Genomic DNA, 15,597 nt, shown 5'->3' with positions numbered 1-15,597 from the left:
TTAGCATGACCATAACACATTAATAAACTATGGCTGCAGTTTATCTTAGGATTTATATGCTACTACTGGACTGTGGTAATCACTGAGCAATTGCAATAATTTGCAGGAGTCAGTGCCTCTCCACAGGTCTGTCACAAAAACACCCAAACCTTAAGTACATACCTTTCTCTTGTTAGCTGGTAAGCAGAATTTCAGCATAGGAGATATAGTAGTTTCTCATAACTTTGGGTCATATTTTCCCATAGGAGAAGGGAAAGGGAATTTAGACAAGAAGTAGCTATATTTGTAGTTCATTGATATGTTAGACTATACAAATAACAATGTAAACTTTACCATTAGCAAAACAATGTACTGTAACGGTATGCAGGAATGACCTTGGGAGACAGGGAGAAGAGATGCAGTCAAGGGAACGGTCAGATAAAAGGCAGCATAGCCCGTAGCAGGAATGTGGACAGGGCAAATGGCTCAGAAGGGACCTTCCCTAGTTTCTTGGACTGTAAAGGGGATGGGGGGAGAAATGTACTTTCAGACTTGCAGGATTCTGTTGATGTAACCATACAATAAAGTAGAATTAGCTCATCTGGTTGTGCTTCCTGTCTAGTCTACCTTGCAAGGCTGATATCTGTTTTGCCAGTAAACATGTAGCAGCTTAGTAATGCTTAGCCTCCACTAAGGGTATTTATACAACCGATAGAGGGAAAAAATGCACTTTAAAAATGCTTGAATAGTCACTTCTAACTCAAGCTGCTGCTGATACTTTATTGCTGTTATTATCAACCAAGAGAACAGAGGAAGATTTAGGGCTGATCTAGTTCCTCCAGCCACCTGGCATTTTATGATTTTGCAAGTTTTCTCTTTTTCTTTCCTTTTCACTATACTTTACCAAAACAACTAAAATAATACAAAACAATGCCCGAACTTTTAAGTTCTTCATCAAGCAGTAAATTGCAAAAAACAGAGAATGAGAAAGCCCAGAAATTATGCTCCCGGTCCTCCAGCCACGAGGTCTGCTACTCAGACTTAGTCTTAAAATGGTGTTTTTAGAATGAACACTTTGTTCAGAAATGAAGGAAATGGACTTTACCAGCTTTGAAAAACCAAAAGCCGTTTGCTCTCAGTCTAATAGTGCATAGGGTCCTGGTGTAGAAGATAATAGAAAAACAAAAAGAAATATAAAGCTTTTTATTAGTAAAGCCAGAGAAGATTGTTGGGCATTGCACTAGGTAAAAAGTCAGTTAGGCTAAATTGCATAATATTACTTAGCGGGTGGAGGGCATTGGACCCTGTAAGATAGACTTCCCCGATCTCGGCCACTTCCAGATGTTTGGCTCAAGTCCCATAATTATCAGTAACAGCTGAGGAATTCTGGGAGTGGAGTATGCAGGTTGTGTTCTAACCATCTGTTCAGGTTATGGGAAGTTCTCTTTCTCCATAATAAGACTCTGTCCTGGGTGGCTGAATGCACATTTAAAAGAGTAATAGCTATGCTGATGCAATAGAAAAAAATGCACATGGTCTTCCATATTCATTTCAGTCTAGCACTCTGAATCTCAGTCCTAAAATCTTAAAAAGTCGTATTTTATGTACAAGTAGAAGTCGATTGCCATTTTTGCACCTGCATAAGGTATCAAAAAACAACCATCAATATGTAAAAACCTTTACCACAGAAACCAAGTTCTGACCTCTGAGCAACTGTGAATGTGCCATGCCACACATAATGGAACCACATGTAAGGAGGACTTGTAGTATTTCTTTTTTAGAGGAACAATACTGGCTGATGAGATTCCTTTGCCAAATCTGGCATATATATATTTTAAACTAATTGTTACATTACAACTGTACTGCTCTACCAAACCACCAACATTCCAGCAGAGGGTATATTAGTTACATAGTTCTAAAAATAATAAAAGTCACCTGAATTGCAGTGTTATATGATGTGATGGCTTGTGATTTGTGTTTGTATTTTAAAGACACAAATAATAGCCTGCACATGACCTTTCTGACTGTGTCTGCTTCTCTGGCAGCTTCAGTACTGCCTTGGTGTATAATACTGAATCACATTAGAAACGCTTCGGCTGTAAGTGGGCGCCTGCGTTAACATCATCAAGCCTACATGGCTTTTGGAAAAATATTAACTCAATGATATTATGAAACATTGAATCTGCTGGTGCAAAGGAGGATAACAAGCCTCAAACTGCTGCTGCCTGTCCCATTTTTCTCCCTTGGTTTGATATTTTATTTTGAGAATTTACTTTTGAGTTCTTGGATTGGACTGCTGGCATGCCAAAGAGACTGTGTTTGTTTTGAACTCCAGGCCCTAAATGCTTAAGGGCCTGGGAAGAATAAGCTGCAGCAGTTTTTCTATATTTCTGGAGTCCTGTGCTTGTTTGCTGTTACTTACAAATCAGCTCCTGCCTCTCTGTCTACAAGGAACTTTGCCACGAAGGGGTTCCAGTTTAGGCCTTGTTGCACTGTTGCTCATGCTTTTTTATTTGAAAGACTCACAGAATGTAAGAAAATTAAGGAAGTTATGGAAATCCTTCAATTATTTAATTTTTTTTAAAAATTATTCAATTTAGGCACGACCCAACTCCAAACTGACCCTGGATGGTAAACAATAAAACCAAACAAAATAGAAAATACAATATAATAAAATTTTAAAGAAAATAAGTAATAAAAGAAATAAAGAACAAAAACTGATGGTGAGTCTGGCTAAGAACACCCACACACCAAACCAACCCAACAAGGGCCCCAGCCACCCTAACCCAAGGCTGAGAGAACAGTCAGGGCTTTAGGACTTTCTGGAATGCCATCAGGATGGGAACCAGAGGGGGAATCTCATTCAAGGGGACAGGTGCTGCAACAGAGAGGTCCCAAAAGATGACACTCTTTGATCAAGGGGACCCAGAGCACACCAACCCTGTTGGTTTGCACCAGCTGGGCAGACACCACGGGAGATAGGCAGTCCCTCAGATAACCAGACCTTATGCCATGTGGGTTAGAATTGACAATGAAGATATCAAACTGGTGGAAGTGATCCTTTTAGGATCAACCATCAACAGTAAAGGAACAAGCAGGCAAGAAATATGCCACAGACTAGCACTTGGTAGAGCAGTCATAAAGGCCTCAGAAAAGATATTCAAATGCTGTGATGTGTCTGTCTATACCTACAAAGATGAAATCATGCAAGCCGTAGTATTCCCTGTGACACACTATGGAAGTGAAAGTTGGGCTTTGGAAAACCAAGGTAGAAAGAGTATTGATGCTTTTGAACTTTGGTGTTGGAGAAGACTCTTGAGAATACTGTGGACAGCCAAGAAAACAAACAAATGGATTATTAAACAAATCAACCCAGAGTTCTCACTTGAGGTACAAATGAGCAGGTTCAAATTATCCTACTTCCGACACATTACGTGAAGACCTAGCTCTTTGGAGATGGCTCTAATGCTGGGAAAGGTGGAAGGAAAGGGAAGAAGACAACCAGCAGCAAGGTGGATGGACTCAGTTACGGTAGTGATGAGTGCATGTTGAAAGAGCTGAAGGACCAGGTTAGGGATAGATCATCATGAAGAATATCTATATGGTCACTAAGAGTCAACAGTGACTTGATGCACATAAGCATCATCATGCCATGGAGGGCTTTATAGGTCATAACCAGCACCAAGATTTCATAATCTGTTGCTTACTATATGCTCTGAAAATGCAGTATGAATTGGTGTTGTAATGAGGAAGTACTTTGCATCAGCTTTCCTCAAACTGGTAGTATCCATCTGTGTTGGAATATAGTGCTCAGCTTGCTGGGAATGATAGGGCTTGTAGTCCAATTTGTCTGGAATATAGATTGGGACAGTTGCCTTCCATATTAATTCAGGTTGAAATTTCTTAAAGATGACATATCTGTATATTGTTGTTTAATGCCTTTGTTAATTACTACAACTGGTGATATGTTATATTTGACTACAGGACTCTGCATAGTAGCCTAGCAAACATTTTCATTTTTCCTTTAACTGGTTTTAAAATGGAATATATAAAGCAGCACTTCCAAAGAAATGTTAAAAAGCAGTGATTTTGGCATAGCAGAGCTGATTATTTTAGACACAATATCAATATATCAGTGACTTCTTAACCTGTGTGTGCTTATTGCCTTTTGTTATTGACACTTTTTTACAGACAGATCCACAATACGCCACAGGAGTGGCAGAAAATATCAAAAGCTTGTAAGTATTCTGAAATTTCATTGTAGGAATTTTTTTTGTTTGATAGAAAATGTTTCTATATTGTAAGTTGTGTTATCAGTCTATTTTAGTAACTTGGACTCAGTTGCATGATTTTTTCCTGCTCTGTTAAAACCAGTTGCTAGTTTTCACCAGCCGTGGAACAACCCAGTTATCTTTCCCCCACTGCCCTACTTCTTTCTGTCAGGAAATATTATTAAGAACAGTAAGACTTGTTTTTATGCTGCTTATAGGCTTAAACTTAGATTTATATGAGCCTGAGGCAAACTATGCTTATTATTTGCATCCTGGCATGAAAGGGAGATGGCAGTCAGCAGTCCTGACCTCGGACTGAATACTAATTTTCTTTAGGGTTCGCTTCCATTCTGGTTGACATCAATATCTCTTCTCTGATGCCATTTCCTCCATTAGATCATATTCCCTCTCCCATGCTCTTGTCAGACCTGCATCTCTGGTTTCTCCTGAGTTCCAAGTTGATTTAACAGTTAATTTCTGTCTTGGAGTATTTTTTTTCCAGTGTCAAAGTTTCTTCATCTCACCTGGGCTTTTAAAAATTATTTGGGTAGGAGACACTGGTGGATTATTTTTAATTATTAGCAGAGTTGTAAAAGATGATGGGCAGGAATTAGTAGCTGCAGACTCCAGAGGACAGAGAGATTAGAAGATAATGGTAACAGAAGAGTCCCTGACTTCATTACCACTCCTCCATTCTGCAAGTTGCCTATTAATAGCAGTAGCTAAGATCAGAACTTAAGGAGGGTAATGGAGAGAGTTGAGATGACCTAGCTAAAGCTCTGCATTGTACAGATGGTGAGAGATGTAATAACTGAAGTGGGAGTTCTGTGGTTTCAGTACAGAAGAGCCCACTGTTTGTGTTTTGCTGTGTGGTGCCTGACAGTTCTCTCTGTATCCTTCTGCTTCTTGGCACAGTATTACCAAGAATATATGGGATTGATATGCAGTAGACACTGATGGATGTGATGATCTAAGAAAGTGGCTGTCTCTCAAGTTCTTCTGGTTAAAAGTAAAGATGACCTTGAGTCACTTGACTCCTGATAACTTCATATACAGTATGCAGTTTACTTGGCAACAGTACAGTAGTTTTCTATTGCCCTGTTATGCTTTGCATGATCCTAGTCTACTTTATAACCATGTTATTCCTGGTAGCCTCCTGTTCATTATTAACCAGAATCAAAACTGCTTAGCTTTCAAATCCAAACAATGTTGGGTTGGTGTGACTACCTGCTGAGGTCAGGTGCCTCAAAGTTTTCCTTTGATTAACTTACCAATTTGTTTTTTCCCCTCCCAGTAAAATTGCTTGCTTTATCTTCTTTAAATTTAATAGGCAGAAGTGTACTGGAAGGAGAAACACAAGTCTTCAGTTTTAGATGACATAGAGAGGAAAAAGCAATTGCTGTGTAGCAAGAGAACAATATTAGCAATAAGAAGTCACAGTTCAAATATTGCAGGAAGAAAATTAATTTAAAGGAGCACAAGAATATCAGCAGGAAATGGGCGGGTTGTACTTTTTAATTAGGCTGAATGTAGACAGCCTCTTCTTTGTTTCTCAGCAATAGTATCCATTTCTGTTGTCTTCTAACCATTTGAGCAAACATTGTCAAAAGAGATATTTAAGACATTAAAAAAGTCACAGACCCCTTGGGAGTCAAGGGTTTATTATTATATTGATGTAACTCTATGAAGGCATTTATGTGAACCAGGGTTTCTTCTTAATGGGCCTTTAACCATTCCTTAACTGAATCTTGGTTAAAAAAAATAATATAGTGGTATAATTCTGCTGTGAAAGGAAAAACTTCAAATTCTTTGAATGTGTTTTAAAATCAAAGCCTCTTTGAAGACATATCACTGCATTGAATCTTCTATTTCTTAGAAGCACATTAAATATTTTTATAAGGATGTCCTTTCATGGCAGAAGTACCATAGTATTTTTTATTGATTTAATGAAATTTTGCAGCCACAGATAACACAGAATACATCAAGAATAATTTTCATAAGAGTTGGACTTGTGTGTTTAGTAATCCAAAACAGAAACAATTTATTAATAGAAGGATAATTCATCTAGATTACTTTTGGCAAATTTAAATATAGATAACTCTAAATTGATATAATAGCTGAAAAAGGACAGTTGTACATTATTGATATATTTGATTTTCCCTGCCATCTTTATTGAAACATGATGTTCTCTAATAAATTTTCATATTTGATATCCTTGGAACTCTACACATTTAAGGAAACTTAAAGAGCAGCAGTTGTGTAAAGTATAAAGCATACTAAGGCCACAGATTTTTAAAAGCAAGGTATCCTCCATAAGACAGGCATGAGATGTTCTTTCTTTGAGTCATCCTTAGCAAAGTGTTTTATACATATCTCTGTTAAATTCAGAGATATTCCTTCCATTAACTTTCTTTTCCAGCCAATATGACAAAGGGATTCCAAATGCTTGAGGTATGGTAAGATTTTTAATTAAAGAGGTATCTCAATATTTTGGGATCCAAAAGATTTTTTATAAAGTACTCAAAAGCTATCCAGTTCAGATCTGTATCCATGAGTATAGTTATCAACAGCTCTCTTCACTTCCCAGATTAATATGTGCATTTTAGACATAGTACTCAAGTTGGAGCACAAATGCAAAAGGGTGGGATTTGTGTCATGATGTCACCATGCACATATCATCATTTTGATATAATTTTAGTTGCAGGAAACACCTATGGTTTTAGACCATTGGTTTTCAAACTGATGAGTTAGAAGCTATTCCTGGATTGTAATCTACTATAAGGGGGACATTACTTCTGCCTATCACCAATATATTTATGTATGTTGGCAAAATATTAAGATAAAACTTTTCAAATACATGCTTGGGTTTACAGGTAGATACCAAGTCTGAAAAGGCCAAAGACTACCTATAGGCTACAATATAGAATAAGTAGGGAATCGTTACACTGTGAGATGAGGGGAAAAAAGGGGCCATATAGACAAAATAAAGAGGAAATGCACCAATATATTTAGCGTAGTCTCCGTGAACTTGTTTTTGGAATTTGACTTTAATCATCCACTAGTGAGCTATGCTTAGAAAGATGGAAATTGCAGTACAACACAGCTGGAGTTCACCAGGTTGGAGGAGGCTGGCTCCCCAGTCTGATTTAGATGAGGAGAAGGGAGGAATGAATGCCTTCTCAAAACACTGTGATAATCCTTTTGAGCTCTTACAGAAAAACATAGTAAGATTAAGCTCAAGGCCAGCATTCCTTTTGACTGGATATTCCTGAAGAAAAAGATAACATGGTGTACATGTATAAGAGCTTTATCAGAGTTGCTTTTGGGAAGTCTTGTATGATTATTCTTTCTTCCCCCTGTTTTTAATCATTTGATCTCCCTTATAAATCATGTATTTCCTTCTTGTGTTTACTCAGTAAAGATTCCAATAGAAGAGAATATATGTAGCTCAGGGTTGAACTGTGGAGTCCTTGGTGCTCTGAAAGCACCAAGATTCTACTCAGTAAAGATTTCACCCAGTGAATAAACTATTAGGTTATGACTTGTTACATTTCAATCCCATTTACAATGATCAGGGCATTGGGTATGTAATCTGAAATCCTGGAGCAGTTTCAGAAACAACAAGCTTTCAAACGCAACTAGTATGAATGTGGCTGAAAAATCTAACATCAGCTTCTACCTAGTGTGATACATTTCAGCAGCTAAAATCTGAAGGTCAATGGATCGGGAAGGCTACAGTTGAGAAAAGCAAGCAGGGAGAGCTTTTTAAAAAGTCAACAAATATCACTGTTTGTTTTTCAGCTTAAAATAGGACTTCAAAGCAGAACACCTCCTGTAGGGCCTTTGTTCACAGTTGTTAATGTTGCCTGGCCCAGTGATATGTCTTAGGTTTTAGGCTACAGTATTAATCACAATGGTTAAATTGCATTCTTCTTTTTGCAGAAAGTGACAACTGTTTCCTTACCTCTTCCTCCCTCTCAGATTCCCCAATGAAATACATTCTGGTCTTCTAGAAGTTATTTCCCCTTCTCCGCACTTCTACCCAGATTTCTCCCGGCTGCGAGAATCTTTTGGTGACCCTAAAGAAAGAGTCAGGTAATTCCTGACACTTTGATTTAAAGGGATGTGCTATGCTAGTAAGGCTTGTTATATTTTCTGACATGGCTTTGCAATAGGTATTTAAACTTGTTTAGAAGAAAGCATAAGGCATTCAGAAGTAGTGTAGTAAATAGTCATTGAATGCTTGCTAGTATACAGTATATGTTTCCTCGACTTTTTTTAAAAAAAAAACTCTTGTGCCCAAATAAATTATTCCAATTGTATATGACTATTTGCTTCTGTGTTTCTTCTGAAACTCCAGTAGAGCTTACAACATGACCAAACTGCATCTGAAGTTATGAGTGCAACTGGATTTGCATGACAGTTTTTGGAAGTAAATTATAGTTGCTGTGAAGGCGCAGATGATAGAGCTTAACACAGCAGAGATATTTAACTCTTTGCTCCTGTCACAATCCAGTGTCGATGCTATACTTCTCCACAGCTGACTGGGGGAAAAAACTCCCATTTGCAGCAATGGGGATATCTTCTCAGTGCAAATGGCAGTCCTAGGGGGAAGGGCATTTCACACTGGAAGGACAATAGGGCACAGTTAAATCCAGTCTCTTCTCCCCTCTTCTCCATACTGTGGTCAAAGTTTGGAATGAGAGCCCCTGGGGGGGGTGGGGGGGTAGGTAGGTAGGTAGGTAGATAGATAGATATTGCTTTCTTTGTCTTAGCATGCATTTGCTAATTGTATGAATTATATTACATGTAGTTTCACCATAAATGTCAGCTGAAATCCAAAGTAATCTTATAACTGTGGGTTTCCAACAAAACTAGAATTCTTCATATTTGACTAAAATCTTGTAGATGATTAATCTTCTGCCAGATTCAGCTGATACCCAGAAAATACTTCTGGCCTCCCAGCAAAGTAACGTTGATCTGTCTTGTGTGCTGTTGTAGGTGGAGAACTAAACAGAACTTAGATTACTGCTTTTTAATGATGTATGCCCAGTCCAAAGGCATTTATTATGTTCAGGTAAGTTTTATGATGCTCAAAGGATAGGTTCCATGTTCAATCTGTTTTTCCAAGTAAGAAATACAGGTAGTCCTCAACCTGTGACCACAATTGGGACTGAAATTTCTAGTGCTGAATGATGTGGTCGTAAAACAAGATGTCATGTGACATCATCGCTTAGTGGTGGCAATCCTGGCACTCTCTGTTGCTGTCGTTAAGCAAATTCCACTGGTTGTTAGCTGAGGACCCACCCCAATCCAAGCCATTCTGGGCTTGGTTCCTCCCAGCCCCAAGCCTCAGTAGGGTAAGGGACTGCCTCCAACTCCCTCCACCTGCCTGTCTCCCCCCCCCATCTCTGCCCTTTTGGACACCCTGCAGTGTGCCTTGCAGGGCAGCAAGCAGCCCCAGCATTGCGCAGCTCTGGGGCTGCTCGCTACACTGTGACTCAGGGGCTCCTTGGTGCACCACAACTCTGGGACTGCAGCAGCCCCTGAGCTGCATGGTTCTGGGGCTGCTTACCGCCCTGCAAGGCAGGGTGCAGGGTGGCCAAAAGGGCAGAGTTGCGGGGGGGGAGATAGGCGGGTGGGGAAGTTGAAGCGCCCCTGCGGTCATAAGTGTGCACAGGCTGCCAAGTGCCAGAATTTTGATCACATGACCATAGGGGCGCTGCAATGGCCATAACTTTGGGGACCAATCATAAGTCCATTTTTTAGCACCATTGTAACTTCAAACAGTGGCTGAATGAATGGTCGTAAGTTGAGGACTGCCTGTATTTTGCCTCAAACCCAAGGTAGCCAATCTAGTTTCCGCCAGATTTTTTTAAAACAATAATTCCTGTCAATCCAACATCATAACAAATGGCAAGGGTTTGTGGGAGATGTAATTCAAAAACTGGAAGCAACAGGTATCCTATGCTCAAAATCTTGGATAAAACCCTGTTCATTGGAACAAGTGCTACTGTATCTTGTGGTGTAAAAGGGAAAAAGAAGCTATAAAATGCTAATGGACAACCCTTTGGGGCATCAACCTGATTAGTTCTTTCTGAACTCTTCAACAGCTGTGTGAACCATTGTTGGTGAGCAGGGCCAGAATTGGTAGAGGGACACAGACAGTCTCCTCTTCCTCCTTGCACTGCTGCTAATAGCAGCCGAGAAACTGATTTTGACAGGGGTCTTTTTGTGGAGGAGATGAAAGTCTCTTCAGGTAATCCTGCTCAGATTAATTGTGGAGTGGAAAGACTTACCTTCTTGATTGCACTTCTGATCAATACTGCTGCTAATAGTGGGAAGCAGCACTCTCTAGCCTCTGCCTCTGAATTAGAGCATGGGGACCAGTGAGATGGTGGATCCTCACTGTGGTTCCAAGAACATTTGCAGCTTGCAGATCAGTTATGTGATTTAAATGGTGCTATTAGTTCCTTTGTTTTCATTTGCTCCTAGCAGATATTACTATAGGCCTGATCATTTTGATTTCAACTCTCTTGGGCAACATCTGAAGCTTTCCTTGTCTCTCCAGTTTCATCTGGCCACATGAAATTTGCTTGGTTTAAAATAAGCTTGGTTTTTTACTTTTGAAAGACTATTGTAGAGTGGCAGAATGAGATGTTCTGTTTAGAAACCAAGCATATCAACACTAATACTATGCAAATTAATTTAAGAAATTTTTATTACAGAGCCCATCAGCTCTGATCTTGGCCAGAAACCACAGTTTAGGAAATAAGTGTGAGTGCTATATATGTTTGTTGAACGTTGATGTATCAACAGCACAAATACAAATACAAACACAAATGAACAATTTTTTTTAAATCAGTTCAATCGTGTCTGATTCTTGGAGACTGCCTAGACAAGTCCCTGCAGGTTTTTCTTGGAGACTGCCTAGACAAGTCCCTTGGCAAGGTTTTCAGAAGTGGTTTGCCATGGCCTCCTTCCCAGGGCTGAGAGAAAGTGACTCGCCCAAGGTCACCCAGCTGGCTTTGTGCCTGGGCAGGACTAGAACTCATGGTCCCCCCAGTTTCTAGCCTGATGCCTTAATCACTACACCAACAATATTGATCACTTTGTTAAAAAACTAGACTGATGAACAATATAGAACACTGAATGAGTTTCAGAAGAATGCTATATATTCCACAATAGTGCATCCAAAATACTTATCTCCAATGGCACATATCCATAGAACATGTACTGATGAGGGCATGAATTGCAGTCCTCTTCATTCAGTCACATATGATCATGCTGTGGCAAGGTTTTCGTTGTGGGGTCCTTGGGGTTCTCTGAGCTTGGTTCTTTTCTTGCAAACGTTTCACTACCTACCTAGCCAGGTAATGAAACGTTTACAAGAAAAGAACCAAGCTCAGAGAACCCCAAGGACCCCACAGTTCATCCCTGAGCTACACGTATTTGCCTCCATTGCTAAGGTTTTCATTCAGTTTTAAAATAATGTTGAATATTATTATCATTAACCAAGGCAAAAATATTCCTCTTTCTGATGGACAAAACTTGTTGACCAAAGAGAATACTGAAAGAATCTGTTTTTCTACCAAGGTAACTTCCAGCATTTTACAAGAAAGAGAAGGCACAGAAGCACAGTTATATTTTGAAGATGCAAGTTATTAGAAAAGATGAATAAAGATTTATTCATTTTATTGAATAAAAGATTTAGAAATTATCTTTAGCTGGATGTTATGTTTTATTTATTTATTTATTCATTCATTCATTCATTCATTTATTATTAAATTTGTATACCGCCCATCTCCCCCAACGGGTGACTCTGGGCAGCTCACAATTAAAAATCAAAAGCCCAGAAACAGTTCAAATACCCCATAAATAATTAAATTACTCAATCCTGAAAAATCCACTATAAAAACAAGCCCTATACATAAATACTAAAGACATTCACGATGACAGTGGGGGGTAAAATCAATTACCCCACAAGCCACTTCCACTGATGTGAGCCCCCATTTGGCCCCTAGGCCTTCTGGCATGGCCAGGATTTCACACCTTTCCTAAAGGCCATGACAGTGGGGGCACACCACACCTTGGGAGGTAGATTGTTCCATAGAGCAGGGCCACAGCAGAAAAGGCCCTCTTCCTAGATACCACCGGTCAAAATTCCTTGACTGGTGGGGTCTGCAACATTCCCCTTCTCCAGACCGAGTGGGGCAGGCTGAGATAATGAGCGAGACAGCTCCTCAGATAACCTGGTCCTGTACCATGAAGGGCTTTAAAGGTGATGACCAACACCTTAAATTGGACCCGGAAGCAAACTGGCAACCAATGCAGCTCGTGTAACGGTGTTATATGTGCCCTCCTAGGGGCATTCAGAACTGTCTGCGCCGCCACATTCTGCACCAGCTGTAGCTTCTGGATACTCTTCAAGGGTAGCCCCATGTAGAGCGTGTTGCAGTAATCCAACTGGGAGGTGACCAGGGCATGAGTGACTGTGCAGAGGGCCTCCTGATCAAGGAAGGGGCGTAACTGCTGCACAACACAAAGTTGTGCAAAGGCCCTCCTAGCCACAACTGTCACTTGCTCTTCGAACAGGAGTTGTGAGTCCAGGAGAACCCCCAGATCACACACCAGGTCTGTCTGGGATAGTGCGACCCTGTCAAGAACCAAAGATGATAAACTCCTAGATCTTGAGGCTCCCTGTACCCACAGCCACTCCTTCTTACCACGGTTCAGTTGAAGCCTGTTGTCCCCCATCCAGGCCCCTACAGCCTCCAGACACCGCGAGAGGGTAGCCACAGCATCATTTAGGTCACCCGGGATGGAGATGTATAATTGGGTATCATTGGCATACTGATGATACCTCATCCCATGGTGCCAGATGATCTCACCCAGCGGTTTCATGTAGATGTTAAATAGGAGCAGCGAAAGCACTGAACCCTGAGGCACCCCACAGAGTAGGGGCCGTGGGTTGGACCTCTCACTCCCTATCAACATCAGTTGGGTTTGGCCTTGGAGAAAGGAGCTGAACCAGCACAGCACTGTGCCACCCAGTCCCAACTCCTGCAGCTGACCCAAAAAGATACCATGGTCAATGGTATCAAAAGCCACCGAGAGGTCAAGAGCAAGGATGGATGCACTACCCCCATCCCGCTCTTGCTAGAGATCATCCAAAAGTGCAACCAATGCTGTTTCTGTCCCATAACCGGGCCTGAACCCTGACTGATAGGGGTCCAGATAATCTGTTTCCTCCAGGATCCTCTGAAGCTGTCACGCAACCACCTTTCCTAGAAAGGGAAGGTGGGAGACTGGACAAAAATTGTCCAAAAGGGTGGATCTAGCGATGGTTTCTTGAGGAGGGGGCGGACCAAAGCCGCCTTGAAAGGCTTCAGGAACGCCCCCTCCTGCAAGGATGAATTGACCACTGCCAGTACCCACCCTAAAGTCACCTCCTTGGTGGCTTTAACTAACCAGGAGGGACAAGGATCTAGAATACAGGTAGCTGCACTAACAGCAGATCTGTATAAAAGGAAAGTCTAAGCTTAACAGAAAAATGGAAACTGGCCATTTGAAGAAATGACATATCAAAGGTAGCCCTTCATCACAACTAGGATATGCTCAAGATAACAGCCTTTGCCACAAAGGCATGTTGGCATTAATCATGACACCAGTAACCAGATAAAGCTGGCATAAATAAACACGAAGAACAAAAAGCCACAGCCATTAGGAGGACAGCAAAAAACTGAGAACAAGTATCTGATAACCACTGAAGCGTGGAGGCACCTAACAGAAATAGTAAGATATTAAACTGAAAATAATACAGTACAAAGCAGGGTCATAAAGCTGTAGCAATTTGATGTGCAGCAGTATTCGTTCATAAGAAGAGACCAAAGTCAAGGCAAGTAATTGAACAGTCTTGCTCATCGGAAAGTGGATCGTGAACCAAGGCTAAGGCTTCCTGACAATAATGGCCTGCTGATCATGAAATCAGTGTGCTGCTATTGGTGCCAAAACATGTACAATGTTTTCAGATAATAGGATTTGTTTTTAATTTTAATGCCTATATAAAATGGCTACAAACGAAGTATCCTGTCTGATCAAATCATATTGGGATTTTTCAACACTCAGCTATTTTCCTTTGCTTGAAAATAAAAACTGCTGGAAATTATGCGTGGTCTTGTCCTTAATAAGAGCCCATCTTTAGCCAGAGATATTTTCCCTATCTCCACTTTTTGGAGAGCTTTTCTTCGGGGGCATGCATGTTCTCAGTACATGATCCCTCTCTTATGCGGTTATACATTTCCCTTTCTTACACAGCTAGAAGATGATATTGTAGCCAAACCAAACTATCTCAGCACAATGAAGAACTTTGCTTTGCAGCAACCTTCTGAAGAATGGATGATCTTGGAGTTTTCCCAGCTTGGATTTATTGGTAAACTCTTTTCCATGTCAGTCTGTAGCTTTGGGTATTGTTTGGTTTAGACATGAGGCAAGGCACTAATTTGCTCCTCTAATATTGGAAAGGATATTCCTCTAGCCCAGCTTGCTGAGGCAAGAAAAGACCAGGAATGCTTTCAGGTATGTGTGTGTGGCATAAAAATGGTATACAGAGTACATCAGTTACACTTGTACTTTCTCAGAACACTTCAGAACATATAGGAATATAGTAAGACTAACCATCTGTAGTTTATGTTTGCTTTTTATGTGTGGCAAATGTTTTATTGATGTGATTTATTAAATACTGTAGGGTAAGCTTCCTAAGAGGGTTTAGTTAGAAACAGGGATGAGCAAGCAGTTCTTGTAAATACTTGTTGGAGATATGAAGAAAGAGATACTAATCTACTCTGAATCTTCAGCTTTTGTGGGTAAATCAAACTGGTAGTCCTTGTTACCATTCTTTGTTAGTTATGATCTGGGAGTTGTTGTGCAACTGAACAAGGAAATAATCTTTACCCTTATGAAACAATTTTGTAAGTAGAATTGCCTGCTTGTGAAAAGAAGCATTACTACAGAGACAGCACAAGTTGGATTTGTTTGGCCACCAATGCTTTGTCTAATCTTGGTCTAAATTGGATTAAGTCTCATACAAAAATGCCTATATTTTGGGAAAAGTTACATGTAAAACTGTAAACATTTAAAAAATGTACAAAAGTAACTTCTGGAAGATAGCTTTGTTGCATATATTATTGTCAGAGCTCTTTAGATTATAAATGATTCCATTTCATGTAGCAAATATTTTCTACTTTTGTAAAATCCTTATTGCCAAGAATTGCAGAACCTGACCTACTGTGAGGCAGAAAGAGAATTAAGACAAGAATTAAAACGTAGGATTGTTCCATCACCTCCC

The 15,597-nt window shown here is 40.2% G+C and overlaps 1 protein-coding gene across 3 annotated transcripts in view; it reads left to right on the top strand.

Annotated features, from left to right (window-relative positions):
* The window catches only part of MGAT4B (alpha-1,3-mannosyl-glycoprotein 4-beta-N-acetylglucosaminyltransferase B), a 119,382-nt gene that overhangs the window by 78,050 nt on the left and 25,735 nt on the right, over positions 1-15,597 (top strand). For all 3 annotated transcript variants that reach the window (XR_015794782.1, XM_088133833.1, XM_088133834.1), the window contains 4 exons: positions 4,171-4,217; positions 8,232-8,345; positions 9,252-9,327; positions 14,568-14,682. Coding sequence is in view for 2 of the 3 variants with exons in the window: in XM_088133833.1 (XP_087989959.1) it covers positions 4,171-4,217; positions 8,232-8,345; positions 9,252-9,327; positions 14,568-14,682 (352 nt within the window). In the remaining variant the exon portion in view is untranslated. The remainder of the gene's footprint in view (positions 1-4,170; positions 4,218-8,231; positions 8,346-9,251; positions 9,328-14,567; positions 14,683-15,597) is intronic.

Source organism: Python bivittatus, unplaced genomic scaffold, assembly GCF_059951505.1.
Source record: "Python bivittatus isolate LINGU-HERP-01145 unplaced genomic scaffold, Pbiv_v1 ctg000080_np1212, whole genome shotgun sequence".
Classification (NCBI taxonomy): Eukaryota; Metazoa; Chordata; class Lepidosauria; order Squamata; family Pythonidae; genus Python; species Python bivittatus.
The sequence above is the reverse complement of the archived record's forward strand: the minus strand, read 5'-3'. Positions and strand labels throughout refer to the sequence as shown.